The following is a 17,802-nucleotide window of genomic DNA, read 5'->3' on the forward strand; positions in this document are numbered from 1 at the left end:
GTATCTCTTCCCTTTTAATACAGTACATTTCATCACCACAATTTTGTGGCTTGATGAAGAGAATAGCTACCGTTTAATTGATCAGAAAAAAAAAAATTTAAAATAATCTCTCTCCAAAAATGCACTTCACAAAGCTCTGCTGTACTGTATTTCTAAAGAATACCTTTTCATCTTTAGACAAAGAACCACATATTTCATTTACAACAAAGCTAGTACCTTCAAAGTTCGACTAAATGGATTACAATTGCATAATTGACCATCACAGCAATGTCAGGAACTGACAGTAAAACAAATAAAACACACTATCAAAGCAATTTTGTTACACAAAGCTAACTTTAAGGAATGCCATCTCTTACTGCTAATATAAATATATACTGACTTGTACTTATTTACTGAGGATTGAACATTGCAAGTCCCACTCTTGGCTACCTGGTCAATGATCAGGTTGCAAAACTTGAGCAGAAGAACTATAATCCACGCAGGAATGCTGTAAAACTTGGAGTGACTCCAAATCAGGCAAATGGTGTGCAACAAAGGTGGAATTAAAGTGTTCATCTGTGGGAATTCAGTCTCCTGAAGAAACTCAATATGACGTCTCAGTGGTCTCAGATACAACTCAACATTTTCAGCTTCAATAAACGCTTGAGAAAAAGAAGAAACAGAATTTAGAAAATTGGATATGAAGTAAAAAAATTAAATCAAAAATGCAAATAAGAATTTTTTATGAAAGGACTAAAATCATAATGGTTTTCTTTTTATTGATTACCGTATATACTCAAATTTAAACTCATCTGAATATAAATCTGAAGATAACTTTTTCCCCTAAAAAAGAGGGGGGCTTATAATCAAGCATTTCTCCCCTTCTTCCCTCCTCAGTGGCGTCTGACATTCTTCTCTCCCTTCTCCTGAATCCAAACAGCACCCTCTCTCCCCCCAAATTAAGGAAGCCATTCGCTCTCTTAGCGGCCGCTGCGCACTGTGCCGTCGGCTTCATTGTCATGTCCACCATTACCCCCAAGTCCCTTTCTTGGGTACTCTCATTCAATAACATCCCTCCAATCGTATAGCTGTGCCTTGGGTTTCTGATTCACACATGCAATACTTTACACTTCTGAACATTGAACTTCATCTGCCATCTCTCTGCCCATTCCCCTAATTTGTCCAAGTCCTTTGCAATTTTTCACAGTCCTCCTTTGTCCGAGCTCCACTAAATAGTTTGGTGTCGTCCGCAAATTTTATTATCTCACTCTTCGACAAGGTACCACACGAAAGACTGCTAAGGAAGCTATGGGACCACGGGGTGCAAGGGGAGGTCCACCGATGGATCAAAAACTGGCTGGCGGGCAGGAAACAGAGGGTTGGAATAAAGGGCCATTACTCAGACTGGCAATGGGTCACTAGCGGAGTTCCGCAGGGGTCGGTGCTGGAACCGCTCCTGTTTAATATATTTATTAACGACCTAGAGATGGGAACAAAATGTGAGGTTATTAAATTTGCGGATGACACCAAACTATACAGCAGGGTCAAAACCATGGATGACTGCGAAGATCTCCAGAAAGATCTGACAACGCTGGAAGAGTGGGCCAAAAAGTGGCAAATGAGCTTCAACATAGGAAAATGCAAGGTCATGCATGTAGGGAAAAAGAACCCGATGTTCACTTACAAGATGGGGGGACAACCGCTAGGGGTAAGCAACCTTGAAAGAGACCTGGGAGTGATGGTAGACGCAACACTGAAGGCGTCGGCGCAGTGCGCCACAGCCTCAAGGAAAACAAACAAAATGTTGGGTATCATTAAGAAGGGTATCACGACCAGGACGAAGGAAGTCATCCTGCCACTGTATTGTGCAATGGTGCGCCCGCATCTGGAGTACTGTGTCAAGTACTGGTCGCCGTACCTCAAGAAGGACATGACAGTACTTGAGGGAGTCCAGAGAAGAGTAACTAAGCTAATAAAGGGTATGGAAAATCTCTCATATACTGACAGACTGAAAAAATTGGGGCTGTTCTCCCTGGAGAAGCGGAGACTTAGAGGAGACATGATAGAAACCTTCAAGATCATGAAGGGCATAGAAAAAGTAGACAGGGACAGATTTTTCAAATTATGGGGCAAGTACAAGGGGCACTCAGAGGAATTGAAAGGGGAAAGGTTTAGAACAAACGCCAGGAAGTTCTTTTTCACCCAGAGGGTGGTGGATACATGGAACGCGCTTCCGGAGGCTGTGATAGGCAGGAGCACGCTACAGGGCTTCAAAGAAGGTTTGGATAGGTACCTGGAGGACAAAGGGATTGAGGGGTACAGATAGGAGGTTATAGGGATAGGAGTAGAGGTAGGTTATAGGGATAGAAATAGAGGCAAGTTATAAAATTAATCAGGAACCACTGCTCAGGTAATAGGCCTGATGGCCGCCGCGGGAGCAGACCGCTGGGCGAGATGGACCTCTGGTCTGCCTCAGCGGAGGCAACTTCTTATGTTCTTATGTACTCTGGAGTCCCTGTCCTAAGTAGGCCCTTGCATACTGCACTTGAAGATGGCCCATTTTGTTGATCATGAGGCAGAAGCTTCTGGATGCCTAAGGTCTTCTGGAAAGCAAAGGAAAGATGGATTGTGCCTACTAGTTAGCTCACATCATAGCTTGGGTGCTGTTGCCTAAGCAACTGATTTAGCCACAGACTACAGGAGGCAGTCATTCCAAGGCAGTGTCACTTGAGATGCAGAAAACTGAATGGCACAGAAGGAAGAGGAAACTATCAGATCTACGAAGGAGAAGCAGAGGAGAAGCAAAGAAGCTGGTAGACATAAGGAAAGAGACTGCTTTTGATTGAATCATAGTCAAGGATTCTAAGCCTTCAGTGATGCCACACAATGCTCTAGGGTAGTGTCCCGTACACGTTGTCAAGCTGTGGCACACTAAACGTAGTGGCGGCGGCTTGAAGCATCTGGAAGTGCGTGGACATCGCCATGATGACATCACACACATGAACAAAGGTCCTCCAGGCGGGCTCTGAGCCGCCAATGGGGGGTGCCGGCAGGGAAGACGCACAGAGAGTATAAGCGTCGGCTGATTGCCTACATGATGTGCCTCTCACTACAAGAGGCACGTCTTGTAGGCAGTCAGCCAGTGCCTCTCCTTCTCCCCAGCGTCTCATGGCACACCTGAAATCTCAGGAGGCATACTAGTGTGCCACGACACACAGTTTGCAATACACTGCTCTAGGGGAAGAAAAGGAAAATATTAAATTATTTCCTTAAAAAAAACAAACTCCAAATCGCTGCAGTAATGTACTGCATTACAAACCCTTTGTCACATATATAACCCAACAAAATAGAGAATAGTGGGAAAAAGGCATTTTTACCATTTTCTACTTCCTTGAAAATGTTCTTGAATGTGGGGTAATAGCTACTTTTCTTGTCCTCTAGTGATTTAGCCATTTCCTGAATAATTGGAGCCTGGAGCTAGAACGGCAAAATAATTTTACGTAAGGATGAAAAATTTGCTTTCCACCCTATAAAAAATTAATGTCCAAGAACCTAATTTCATTATTCATCTACCATTACAACTAACAAAACACTACAATCAACATATAGCAGTTAAGAGACCTGCATATTAGTTACCTCATTTTTTTCAAAAAGATTAATGCTTACCGTTTGACAATGAAATTTATTTCATCAATTAGCCTGACAGAAATTTCCCCTTGTTAATGTTACTTGGCAAATATAGAAAGAGGTGGGTTTGACATGTTTCTCTGCATAGCAAACAGAAATATGCAGAATATTCTTGTTTCACAAAGGAAAAATATTTTTAATAGACTTAGGCTCCTTTTATTAAACGGCGGTAGAGCATTCTACCATGGGCCATCAAGATACATGCTCTGACACTCATAGGAATTTTATGAGCACTGGAGCATTTACCTCACCGGCGCACGGTAAAAACTTCTACTGTCGTTTAGTAAAACCCAGCATTAATTAAGCTATAAGTATTTTGAATCCAGTAAAGGTTTGAATATTCTGGTGATTGCGAGCCTGCAAACTATGTAATACCTGACATTCCTTCATGTCATTTGTACATTATGTAAAAGAATATTTCTATCACTGACATACTCCATAATGAAAAGAAAAATATTTTAACTATTCAGATGAAAACAAAGTAACAACTGTTTGTGTATTTAAGTATAGGAGCTTGAGTGAATTAATAAAGACTACCACGTGAGCACTTATTTAGTGCATGAGTAGCTCATAAACACATCCCATGGTAAGCCATTCTAACCTACTGTGAGAGCAACTCTCACACATGTGCAGTCGGCAGGGGAAGCCCCAAAGCAGCCTCCTGGCACTCAACCAGGGCAGAAAACCTTTTTTTTTTTTTTAAATGGACAGGTGCTGTGGGTATGTTACACATGCACAATATCTCTCATTTAAAAAAAAAAAAAAAGAAAGAAAAACGCCCCACCCCCCCGTTGATGATGGCCCTCCCCGACATCACCTGGCAGTGAAAATGGCAGGAGGGATACCCACTCCTTCCTGCCATGCTGCCCCCCCCCCCGGCACGAGAAAAAATGGTAGGAGGAATGCACACTCCCTGCTGCCAATGGAGCACCCCCAAACCATCCCCTCCCTTCTCCCCCCCCAAAAAAAATGGCATGAGGGATGCCTACTCACTCCTGCCACCGTATGCTCCCCTGCACCTCCCCCCACCCCCAAGCCTAAGGCCCTGATTGGCTCATACACCTAAGGCTCCAGAGCCTTAGGTCCATCTCCAAGCATAACATGATGCACCGAGGAGAGAAAGGCATGCCGTTTTGGATCAGCAGGCCTTGGAGATGGAGGGATAAAGTCTCCCTCCTGCTCTCTGAGGAGGCGTCCATCCTGACCTTTTTTTTGGGGGGGGGGATGGCGCAGGGGGCCTCCGTTGGCAGAAGAGAGTGGGCATCCCTCCTGTCAAATTTTTCTTGCCAGAAGGGGGGGTCAAGATGGAAGGAGGAAGTGGGCATCCATCTTGCCATTTTCGCTGCTGTGTTTTGGGGGGGGTGGCAGTCCCTAGTGCGTCAGGGGAGGGCCGTCATTGTTGGGGGAGCTTTTTTCTTTTTTTTAATGGGGCAGATATTGTGCATGTGTAATACACACACACAGCATCTGTGTCCATTAAAAAAAAGGTTTGGTATGTTATAAATATTGGGAAACTACAAAAACCAGACCAGCTCTCTATTCTCCAGACACCTGAAGGGAACCTGCTAGTTTACATGGCATTTCAATATTAATGAGCTTATTTGCATGGTCAGATAAAAGAATGGGTGATTGTGCAGAAAACCACACGGTGAGTCATTTTCTGCATCATGTTGACAAATGTGATTGTCGATAAACCAATCAAAGCTGGTTTTGTGATGATCGTTAAGACGATCACTGACTTTAGTGCATCTAGCTCCATGTCTCTGAGAACCATTTTTTCAAAGGGTCACAGCTCCTTGCCAATTAGGAGATAGTAGATCAAAGAAATTCCAATAGGTGTTACAGAAGATACTGGATGAGAGGAAAAAGATATAAATACTAGACTTACCCAGAACAAAGGAAGAGACATACACATACAGACATACATATCCACACTACTCCTCAGACACACTTTCTTCTTATACATACCAGAAAGCAGAAGCAAAGAAACAGCTCTATGACATGTCTCTGCTAAATATTATATCTTTGTAATAATAAGCCTCTTTTCTATACCAAAAATATACTTTTTGCACCACCTAGTTGTTGTATCATTATTTTACTTCCTACTGCTTCTGAGGCCAGAACCCGGGACCCAGATCATACAAAATATTACAGGTTCTTTTAGCCATTTTACTATGTACATTTGAGTGCAACTGAATCTTGGGCTGCTTGAGGAGGAAAAATATTCCCAGTATACACCCTTATGATTTAATGTTGAATTTGATCTATGGAGGGAGCAGGATGTATTTTATCAATGGGCGACTTGAGGGAGCAGGGAGGGTGGAGGCAGGTATTGGATTCTTTAGGGAAGAGAATGCTTGCTTTTGGGGAGCTACATCAGAAGTATGGGTTGCTCTCTAAGGATTTGTATTCCTATCTTCAACACATCTGCAAACTGCTGCTATTTTGGAAGACTTTATGAAAGGGAAATCTACATTTGAACAATTGCTGGCCCAACATTACAGAAGGGGATGACTTATAAAACCTTTCACGGTCTTAATTCTGTGAGGGAGACAACTCTCAGATGTGTGTGCTTGGGAGGTGGACCTGAGGAGAATATTCTCAAGGGCTGATTGGGAGAGCATCTTGGGAGAATAAGGTCTTTGGGGTGATCAACAGTTATTGTTGAAAATGGCTACAAAGTATTGCGTCAATGGTATATGACCGTAGTGAAACTGTACGGATTTTCTGGAAAGGGTGCTGGAGAGGTTGTAGACTACCTGATACATATTTTCATATGTGTCGGGGATGACCTTTGGCCAGCCCCTTTTGGCATTGGACTTAATTTTGGTTTCTCTTGCAGGTTTTTGCCTTCCTGACTATTCCTTTACCAGGATTGGACAAGGGTGAAGATTTGCTGTTATGTTTGACCACGATGGCAGCATGTTTGACTTTGGCATTTTGTTAGAAGCAAAAAACAAAAGGAATTGACCCCGAAATATCCACAAAGAAGAAAATCCAGAGAAAACAAAAAAAAAAACTCTGTGGAGTGACAATGTTCCTAAATGGACTTTATTTGAAAGTGTCAAAGTTCCAAAGGTACACTGAAATCATCCACATAAAAATAAATTCATCCACATAAAAGCCTTAAAGTACCTAGTCCGCTAGGGATACAGGACCCAGCACGGTCCGCGTTTCGACAAAAAGTCTTCTTCAGGGGTCCCTGGGGGTCCTATAAAGGTGAGTATGTGGGAAACAATTGTGTGGTGAGCCGGAAGTGAGACACTGCCTGCATTTGCAATGGAAAAGGGTTTTGTTAGAAGCAACAGGTTTATCCACCCTTGCGACTGACAGTGAAGAAATTGGATAGCTAGTACAAGATGATCTAAATGACTTCACTGAAATATAACATGAACCCTCTTTCTAAACAGTGATGAGGGGGCTTTTCAATGATGAAAGACCCATTTATTGTGACTATTTTTCTTTATATTTGGGGGTTGGAGGGGATTTTGTGTTAGATTGGTGCATTGATGAAACTATGTGCACTGATCTCTTCTTTTTCCTTTGTTATGGGGATTGTTTACTCCCTGTTGCTGTTGTAAATTTACATGATAAATTAAAAATAAAGAGTTTTTAAAAATCCTGAGAATAACTCACCTGTTCATATATATTTAAGAGGTTGTCTTTTCTGGTTTCCCAGAAGTTGAGCTCAGTTTCAGGACCCAGATGGTGTCCCTGATACAGTAGCTGTGAAGAATCTTTTCTTACAATGTCTCTTATCTGCTGAGCCCACTGAATTATCACAGACTCAAATGCATGGAGAATTATCCTATCATACTCCTGCCTGGAAGAATGAAAGCCAGTTTTATATAAAACAACAACAGGTTGGCAAAAAGAAAAACACACAGGAGACAATTTGTTATAGAATTGTCAGATAATACAGAACATCAATGGCAAGTCAAAAAAGTGATTGAGCAACTTGCAGTATTGGTACAGGACTAAGTAAATTACAGTATGGCCTTTTACATGCATTGGAAAAAAAGTGTTATCAAAAATAGAAAAGGAACAGCCTCTGCAGATGTAAAAGGCAAATGGCATAGCAGAGAAAGCCTGAGAAAGGACAGAATTTATTTATTTATTTTAAAAACTTTTATCTCGCACATCACACCAATCTATGTGGGTTACAATGTACACACAAACATATTAACAAATGTTTCATAAATATATTTTACTAAGATGCAAATCCAATGGCCCAAAAAAGATGTTAATAGATACAAGTATAACAGATGCTTTAAAATGTCCTTCAATTTATTAATCTAGTCTATTGGTCTGATTCATAATGAGGATATATAGTAAAGATACTTACCTGTAACAGATGTTCTCTGAGGACAACAGGCATATATTCTTGCATGTGGATAATGTCATCCACGGAACCCGGTATGAACATTACCAAGTACATTGTCACTTTAAAACTTTTGGCAGTGCCCATATCGTGTACCGGTGTTGATGCCTTCCCACCCGATACTGGATCATAGAACCATCAGTTCAGTAAAAAAGCTAAGAAGCCAACTAGGAGAGGTGGGCAGGTCGTGAGAATGGTAACCCAATTGAGCACAAGACAAAAGCTCTCCAACAAAGACGCGCCGACAATCGCATGCAGGACGTAGGCACACCGCCGGTCTTGCCGCTTTAAACCCATAACGTTAGCACTGTGAGGGGGGTGGGGTGGAACCCCTCCACTACATGTATGAATCCTCGCGCTCCCGTTGGGGGGTGGTGTGTGAGGGGGAACCTCCACACTACACTGATAAACTCCTAAACTCCGAAAACTTAATGGAAAACGGAAGTTTTTAGTGTACTTGGGGGGGTTCACCCCTTCAAACCCCCCAAACGGGAGCACAAGAACTTCTACATTTACTGGGGGGCTTCCCCCCCATTACCCCCTCACAGCGGTAACGTTACTGGTTTAAAGTGGTGGGACAGTCAGCACGCATACGCCCTACGTGCAATTGTCGGCATGTCTTTGTCGGCATGCCAATGTTCGGCGCACTTTAGTTATGGAACTGTCAGACTATAAGCCTACTGTCCTCAGAGAACACCTGCTACAAAGTAAGTATCTGCTTTCTTCGAGGACAAGCAGGCACCAAATTCTCACATGTGGAATTCCCAAGCAGCCAGGATCATGGTTCTGGACAATGGATATATAAACATAAACCTGGCAAAACCCAAGTGAGTTGGATGAAAAGTTGGCACCCAGGAAGTAAAAAGATTCTAACTGCTTGTCCAAACTGACTGTCTCTTTTGGAGTTTTGTTCCTAACAGTAGTGAGAAGTACTGGTATGGATTGAGGAGCAAGTTACTGCTTTGCAGAAGTCTTCAGTGAATGCAGAGCAGAAATGAGCTACCAAAGAAACCATAGCTTGGACAGCCCAGTCTGAGTACACGCAAAGGAGATAGTATGTGAGCCAAGTGGAGATGGTTCTCTTGGAAATATGAACTCCAAGTCTGTTAGGGTCAAACATCACAAAGAGCTGAGAGGATCCTCTATGAGGTTTGTTACATTCTAGGTAGTATTCTAAAGCATATTTTTGTCCAAGGTGTGCAGTGCTCTCTCCAGGATGTGAATGTGACTTTACAAAAAACAGGGATTGGTTGAGGTGAAATTCCAAGATGACCTTGGGTAGGAATTTTGGATGAGTGTGAAGTACTACTCTGTCATGGTAGAATCTTGTGTATGCAGAATCTGACACAAGAGCTTGAAGTTCACTCATATGGTGTGCAGACGTAAGGAAAATGAGGAAAACCAAGTGAGAATTTTGAAAGAGCAAGATGTAAGCAGCTCAAAAGAGACTTGAAAAGAACAAATAAGACTATGATAAAATCCCAAGCAATAGGTTGAGGCTTGATAAGTGGTTTTATTTGGAAAAGTCATTTTATAAAATGCGCTACCAAAGGATGAAGATAAGAGGTTTCTGGTCAAAGGGAGAATAAATCATACTTATTGCAACGAGGTATACTCAAACTGAATTGGTTTTTTGATAAGAGTTGGAGAGGTGGAGAATATAGTCCAGTATGTATAGAAGTGGACATGTTACGAATTCCAGAGAATGCAATGCACACCAGGAATGAAACCTGATCCATTTAAAGTGTTAATAGCAATGAGTGGAAGGTCTTCTATATACTTCAATTATAGCAGATACTGCAGCCGAGAGGCAGAAAGCATTTATTTGCTCAGTGAAAGAAACCATGCTGTTAGTGCTAATGAGCGGGAGTTTGGTGAAGGAGTGATCCATGGCTCTGCATCAGTAGTGTTGGAAATGACTGCAACTTGCATAATTTCTTGGACAAGAGCTCTAGGATGAGTGGGAACTAACCCTGATGTGTAAAATCCAGTCCAAAAAACAGCAGACTAGTATAAAAATACATAAATAAATTGTTTTATTACAATGAACACTTCTGGTTTTGCTTTTGGACTGAATCTTTGAGACCAAACCTGATGTGGCCAATGAAGTGCTATGGGGATCATGGTGCCTCAATCTTGGCAAAGCTTGAGTAATGTTTTCCCGATGAGAGGTATTATAGAAACAAAGAAACACAACAGCAGATAAAGGCTTAATGGCCCATTCAGTCTGTCTTCCCCACCATGCATTATCTTCTCTTTTCCCTAAGAGATCCGACATGCCTGTGCCACACTATTGTAAATTCAGATACAGTCTTCATCTCCACCAGGAGACCATTCCATGAATCAGAGGAAATGTTTAGAGTAATCTGCCCCCCCCCCCCAATGAATGAGGAAGTCATCAGACACAATGCGATTGGGGATAGAGAATCTAGACTAGAAATACAGAAGTTTGTTGTTGTTGTTGTTGAAAGAATCAACAAAATCTATGTCCAGTGTCCCACATGAGGAGAAAATCTGATGCAAGATGGTTGTGTGAACAAGTCTGCTTAAAATCTCTGCCAAGATATTTTTCTTCCCTGCTAAGTAAAACACTTTGAAAATTAAGCTACAAGCAATTGCCCAATTCCACATCATGCAAAGGGAGTGAGAACCTGTACCCCTCATTTGTTCGGAAAGAACATAGACTACTTGATGAAAGAGACTGTTCAGGAATGTTTGTAGAGCAGTGCCTATTACTCATAGTTCGAGAAGATTGATATGGAGGTTTCTCTCATGCAAGACCATACTCCTTGAATATGTATGTCATCTCGATGAGCACCCTATCCATAATCAAAGCCATCTGTGGTTAGAAATTTTTGATGGTGAGGAGGGCTGAAAGGGGAGACATCAAGTGAGATTGTGAGGAACCATCCACCATTGGAAAGAATGATGGAGGTCCGAAGTGACTTGAATTGGAGCAGATGTCCTGTGGCTTGAGACTATTGAGTTGATAATAACCATTGTGGGAATCTGAGGTGAAGAAGTGCAAATAGAGTGACATGCACTGTCAATGCCATATGACCCAAAAGGCATAACATTTGATGAGCAGAAGTGTGTTCATACCAGGGGAATCAAAGTTGTATAGAAGGATATCGGAGAGTAGGTAAAATGTTTAGGTAATAGCACAAGGTCCAATGTGTGGCCTCCTTGGTGTGAAGGTTCAAATCTGCTATAAATGAAAGAAATATTCTGGAGCTAGGTTAATGCAGGGTACCAACATGGATGCTGAAGTCATCCAGGACCAGAATGTTAGGATAGCAAACTGTCATGTCTGTAATCATCTGATAGCACAGGTCCCACTGGTCCTAAATGGCAGGTAACAGCAGAGTAGAATGAGTAAAGATGTTGGTGCAGAAATTTTAACGGCTAGGATTTCAGGATAGTCAGACTTAGAAAGAGGTTCTACAATCTAAAAGTTTAAATGAATAGGAAATGGCTAGAAATGAAAAAAAGGACCTGAATATAGAGGAGGAAAAAAAAAATCAAAAAATTAAAATCTATTTAAAATAAAAATATAACACAAAAATTATATAATTAAGGAGGATCCGACATGGTCCATGTTTCAACAGTATGTCTTCCCCAGCAGTCCCTGTAACTTGTGAATTGTAAAGAGATGTAGGACAAGCTGTGCTGACTTGCCATTGTGCCATTTGCTATTACTATGGCAAAAACAGTGTAGAAGACATGTGAGAAAATAAAAAAATAAATATGGATTACTCAAGCACAAGTGCAACACTTTGGCCCCGATTCACTAAAGTTAGCGATTGTCGCTAAACCTGTTTTCACAGGTTTAGCGACAACTGCTACTACCCACCTGATTCACTAAATGACCCACCACGTGTTGTCCAATCCAATCCGATCCAACCCATGCAAATTAGTAAAACCCCATGCAAAACAGCCAAGCGATTGATTCACTAACATTTGCTTGGCTATTTTGAATTGAGTTTTACTATCCTAAAACCAGACTGCTGTAGATCTGTCGGTAACTGTGTTATCAACACGTCTGCTGGTTTAAAAAAAAAAAATTTTTCCATGGCACAGATATTTTGCATGTATTACACACGCAAAATATCTGCCCCATAAAAATAAAAAAAATATGAATAAAAGACAGGTAGGCCTGTCAAAAAATCACCCCCCCCCACAAATGGCAGGAGGGAGGCCCACTCCCTCCTGCCACCCGACGCTCCCCCCACCATGCTGAAAAATATGGCAGAATGGATACCCGGTCCCTCCTGCCATTGGTGCCATCGGATCCCTCCTCCCCTGCCCACCCGCGGCCAGCCGAACACCCACGCTTAAAAATATGGCAGGAGGGATGCCCACTCTCTCCTTCCATCAGCTCCTCTCCTTCTCCCCCAAACAAACGGCAGGAGGGATACCCCCTTCCTCCTGCCACCAGACACCCCCTCCCCCTCCCCATACCTTTAAAAGTTGGAAACAGGAGGGGTGCTCGTTCCTCCTGCGACGCAATGCGGGACTCAAGTCCCACCCCGGTGCATCATGTGATGCACAGGGAGAGGCCTAAGTCCCTGATTGGCTCAGGTGCCTTAGGCCCCTCCCTGAGCAATTGAGTCAGGGAGTTTGCATGCAAATGATTTGCACCACCGTGCAAATCATTTGCATGCAAAAAAGACAGTGAAATCAATCGCTGTTTCAAAACTGGCCAGAGAATCGGCCAGCAGCGATTGAATCTGGGCCTTTGTTCAATAGAATATACCAAGCAACAATGAATGTTATATTTATCCATACAATTATATTACTCCATCCCCTTCTTTTCACAAATATAATACTGGCAAAAACATATGCATACTGTCATCATTCCTTACTTGTCAGAATAATGATACAAGTCAGTCTTTGCAGCAACTGTGGGAATAGGGAGAAGTGTTTGTCCAGACATCAGGCCTTTCAAAACATGCATCTTATTCCTCATGTTCTCCACATGGTACTCCATATCTTGTGAGATGAAATGTGGCCAAGAACTATGATTCTTTCTGTTTGAAAGGACTGGCATAAAAACCTGAAGAGACAATGAATAAGAATATTAACTTTAAAAAACACTTCTGCATTCTGTTTCTATTGGCTCTGTGCAACAAAGGCTAAGAATCCATGTAAACTTCTTTAAGCCTGTTGACTGGGAATAAGCAACCACAGAGTTCTATTAATATTTAAATTGGTTCAACATATAATTTAGCATAAATTACTAAAGACAGGTAGTGTGAGCTCAATTTACCCAAACCGAGATTTAAAAAAAAAAAAAATAGTAGCATAGTTAAGCTCTGGAACACGTTGCCAGAGGATATGGTAAGAGCGGATAGCGTAGCTGTTTTTAAGAAAGGTTTGGACAAGTTCCTGGAGGAAATGTCCATAGTCTGTTATTGAGAAAGACATGGGGAAAGTCACTGCTTGCCCTGTATTGGTAGCATGGAATATTTCTACTCCTTGGGTTTTAGCCAGGTACTAGTGACCTGGATTGGCCACCATGAGAACGGGCTACTGGGCTTGATGGACCATTGGTCTGACCCAGTAAGGCTATTCTTATATTAATCGAAGTCTGCACAATATCACACAGATCCTGTATGTCTCAGAAGAAACAAAGAATCATCTATTAGATGATTTCTAGGCTTCTTTTCCCCCTAATCAGAATCACAGTATAATATATAATCAGGTTCATTACAACATTCATGACTTTCTCACTTTGGAATATGCAAATGGACCCTCCAGAAATCACCAGCACAGGGAATTCAGTTTAGAAAATACATCCAATGTGTTTTTGCTATTATGTCAACATTAAATGCAACAAAAAAAGGTGTCGCTATACTTTTGCATTAAAATATGCTGAAAACTGCCAAGATACACCGATTGCACTAATGATTTCTAGGAATTAGGGCTATCGTGTTATAATTAGAAGGTGGATAAAAAAATGTTATAAAGCCAATGTTACTTACTCCCATTCAAGGGCTTTTAAAGAAACTGTACAGGGATGTGGATGAAAGTCCTGCCAAAGATTAACTTCTAGAAGAATAAAAGCAGTCTGATCTCTGCACAGATGAAGCCTAACTGTCTTCATGGCAGGGAAAACAGAAGCCCTTTTCCTCCTCAAGATGGTTTTGAAGCTGAATGTGATAATAAAGGGTATGAATGCATGTAAAGAGTTATGGATTTTGACATACCATCTTTCTGTGGTACAATCAACGCAGTTTACATTTATTGTATGCAGGCACTTTCTCTGTCCTTAGTAGGCTCATAATCTAAATTTCTGTACTTGGGGCAATAGAGTATTAAAGTGACTTGCGCAGGGTCACAAGGAGCCATAGTGGGAACTGAAACCAGATCCCCCCGGATTTTCAGCCCACTGCTACTTCTTCGACTAGTTTTTCCAGACCCAGTATCTAGGGATATGGTGAAGGGAGCCCAGGAGAGTTCAGAAGGCTTGAGGAGAAGCAAGAGGATATACTTCTCTGATAGCTTGCTAGACTTGTTAAAAAGAGAGGTGATGAGTGGCCTAGTGGTAGAGCTACTGCCTTTGTACCCAGAGGTTGTTGGATTGAATCCTAGAGCTACTCCTTGTGACCCTGAGCAAGTCACTAAATCCTCCACTGCCCCAGATACAAAACAAGTACCTGTATATATGTAAACCAATCCCCTTTCCCCCTATACCACTTTTCCCTAGACGTGTTAGGGATAATCCAAGATAAAAGTAAAGAGGACATAATCTGAAGAGGGTGTGGAGAAAGAACACTGGAGATTTTTGGCTCAGTAAGCACAAGAGGCCTGCAGGACATGTACAGGTATATATGAACAAATTTGAAGAGTGAGTGGAACATTCCCTGTTTACAGCAAAGATTCATAGTTGGAAATGTTTCATTGATTATGTATTTGTATTATGACAGTTATTATGATACTCTTACAACTTCTCACGACTAATGTTTTGCATTTATTGCATTAGTATTGTCCACTTTCTTGTCATATTCAAGTTGTCATCCCAAACATCTAATGGATAGTTTGCCTTACTCTCAGAATCAGACAGAATTGCACTGACATTAGGTCATTTAAACAGCAAGCTAATAATTTTTAACTGAAATTGATCAAGAGAGGATACCTTGAGAAAGTGTTCAATAAGGCATACAAACAGGCAAGATACAGAAATAGACAATGATATATCATATCCAGAATAAAGATCAAATAGAAAATGACACTCGTACTTCTGTCATAAAATATTCAGTACAGGATACAAGTATATCAAAAATTTTGAAGAAAATATGGAACATTATTAAGACACATTAAGCTGAAGGAGATCCTCACTCCAGCAGAAGCAGTAAAAGATGACAGGGATTGTTGGGAACTTTAAATGTGGAGGATGTAGTATCTGCACAATCACTTTACAAGTAAAGGGATTTGTAAATCCTACTATTTCTACTACTGCTGCTATTTATCACTTCTATAGCACTGAAAGGCATTTAATAGATGGAAAAATTATGTTCTTACCTGTTAATTTTCTTTCCTTTAGATGCAGCAGATGAATCCAGAGACCAATGGGATAGCACACATCTACCAACAGGTGGAGATAGAGAAACTGATTAACAGGTGGTCCTATTGGCTGGCACGTCTCCTGCATCTTCAGTATTGTTCCTTGCCCAAGCCTCCATAACCATCAATATGCTTTGCATATTAAAAAAATTTCTTTCCCATAACAAATTTCAAAAGATAATAATACAGAAAACAACTATCAATAATAACAGACTTTGAAAGTTGCAAAAGAAAAAACCGAGTCAATATCCAGAAAGGGTGGGGCTCTGGATTCATCTGCTGCGTCTAAAGGAAAGAAAATTAACAGGTAAGAACATAATTTTTCCTTTCTTAGCAACAGCAGCAGATGAATCCAGAGACCAATGGGTTGTAGCAAAGCAATCCTCAATCTGGGTGGGAAGCAAACGCCGCTTCTGCAACAACCGAAGCACTAAATGCAGCCTCCACATGTGCCCCCACATCCAACCGGTAATGCTGAGATAAAGTATTCTTGGAAGACCAAGTAGCCACATGACAAAACTCCTCCAAGGAAAAAAACCTCTGGATTGAGTTCAAGAAATAGCCATCACTCTGACTGAATGGTCATGAAGTTCTTCCGCTAACCACTTTCCTGCCATCATGTAAGCGTAAAGAATGACCTCCTGGACCCTTTGAGTGATGGAGGCTTTGGATGCTGCCATACGTTTGTCACTTCCCTTGAAGAATACAAAGAGGTGATATAAATGACTAAAAGTCATTAGAAAACTACAGATTGCGGAGAATGCTATGCACTTTTAAGAAACGCAGTGAAGAAAAGCTCACCTCCCCATTCCTCTTCCCAGGAAGAAGGAAGGAAAAGTGAGAGTGGCATAAAAGAAAGGATGACATCACCTTAGAAAGAAATTGTGGTACTGTCCGAACTGACACCCCAGAATTTGTAAATCAGAAATAAGAATCCCCACCGTACAAGGCCTGCAACTCAGAAAACCGCCGAGCTGAAGCCATGGCCACAAAAAACACCTTGTTCAATGTCACAGCCTTTTAGAGTCTCAAAAGACAAGATTGAAACAGAGCCTCTGTAAACTGCAAAGAAGTACCTTAAGTCTGTACTCTGGACATGGCTTTTTAAGAGGTGTACAAATATACTGAACTCCTTTTAGGAACTGAACTATATGAAGCTGAGAAGAAGTGAAGAGTGAGATACCTAGCCCTTACAACAAGCTAAGATTGCCACTTGAAGTTGAAGGGAATTGAACGCTAAGCCCTTGGCAATAAGCTTGTGCCAAAAAAGAAAGAATATATAATATAGAAGTCTGGAAGGGTGTCAATGTTGAGAAGTCCCCAAGAAAGGAAAAGCCCTCAAACAATAGCATAAGCCATAGGTGAAGACGTCTATCGCCTGGAGAAGAAATAACCTGCTTCGCATAACCCTTACACATCAGCCATGACTTTTCAAAAGCTAGGTCGTAATACCAAAGTAGGACGAATATCCATGTTGATCGGACCCTAGGTGAGTAAATCTGTAAATACTGGGAATCTCAACAATTCGGCCTTTGAAAGACTTATCAGATCCGCATAGCAAAGACGGTGCAGCCAATCCAGAGATTCTCTGATTACTGTGCCCTGAAAGCGAGCTTGAGATTGCAAATCCATCCAATCATCAGCCAAGGGAAAACACTTAAAAAAGAGAAACCAGAAGCATGAAAGAAGCAATACTGCTACCCCCTCTGACTGCTACTCCCTGCGTCTGCTGAAGAAGCTAGGAAACTTTGAATTTTGAGATGAGGCCATGAGGTCTAGTTCTAGGAGATATCACATTTATACAAAGAGCTGGAACACCAGAGCGAATAGTTCCCAATTTCCAGGATGTAGAAGATTTTACTATTACTACTACTATTTATTATTTCTAAAGCACTGAAAGGCGCACGCTCAGATTTTGTGGTGAGAAAGTCTATCTAAACCCTTTTCCTGTCCTGTAAAATGATGCGCTGACAGAAGAGGAAGATGAGATTCCACCCATTGAAGTAGAACCATTACTTTACTCGCCAACTGAGTACATCACATACTTTCCTGGCTGTAGAGAAATACCACTGTCATAACACTGTCCTACAAGACCTTTATCGTCATTCCGGAAGAATGGTCTGAAACTCCTGAAATGGTAGTCTGACCATGCTTCAGTCCAGAAGAATGAACGTGTACTGAGTCTCCTC

The 17,802-nt window shown here is 41.5% G+C and overlaps 1 protein-coding gene across 2 annotated transcripts in view; it reads right to left on the reverse strand.

Moving 5' to 3' along the window:
* DNAH11 (dynein axonemal heavy chain 11) overlaps positions 1-17,802 on the reverse strand; it is a 596,997-nt gene that overhangs the window by 531,808 nt on the left and 47,387 nt on the right. The window contains exons 4-7 of one of the 2 annotated variants that reach the window (XM_033930891.1): positions 12,913-13,103; positions 7,303-7,489; positions 3,357-3,456; positions 430-641 (exon numbers count right to left, since the gene is read on the reverse strand). In XM_033930891.1, the coding sequence (XP_033786782.1) occupies positions 430-641; positions 3,357-3,456; positions 7,303-7,489; positions 12,913-13,103 (690 nt within the window). Of the gene's footprint in view, positions 1-429; positions 642-3,356; positions 3,457-7,302; positions 7,490-12,912; positions 13,104-17,802 lie in introns of those variants that run through there. The other variant, XM_033930892.1, reaches the window with a different exon arrangement.

This window comes from Geotrypetes seraphini, chromosome 2, assembly GCF_902459505.1.
Source record: "Geotrypetes seraphini chromosome 2, aGeoSer1.1, whole genome shotgun sequence".
NCBI classification, from domain to species: domain Eukaryota; kingdom Metazoa; phylum Chordata; class Amphibia; order Gymnophiona; family Dermophiidae; genus Geotrypetes; species Geotrypetes seraphini.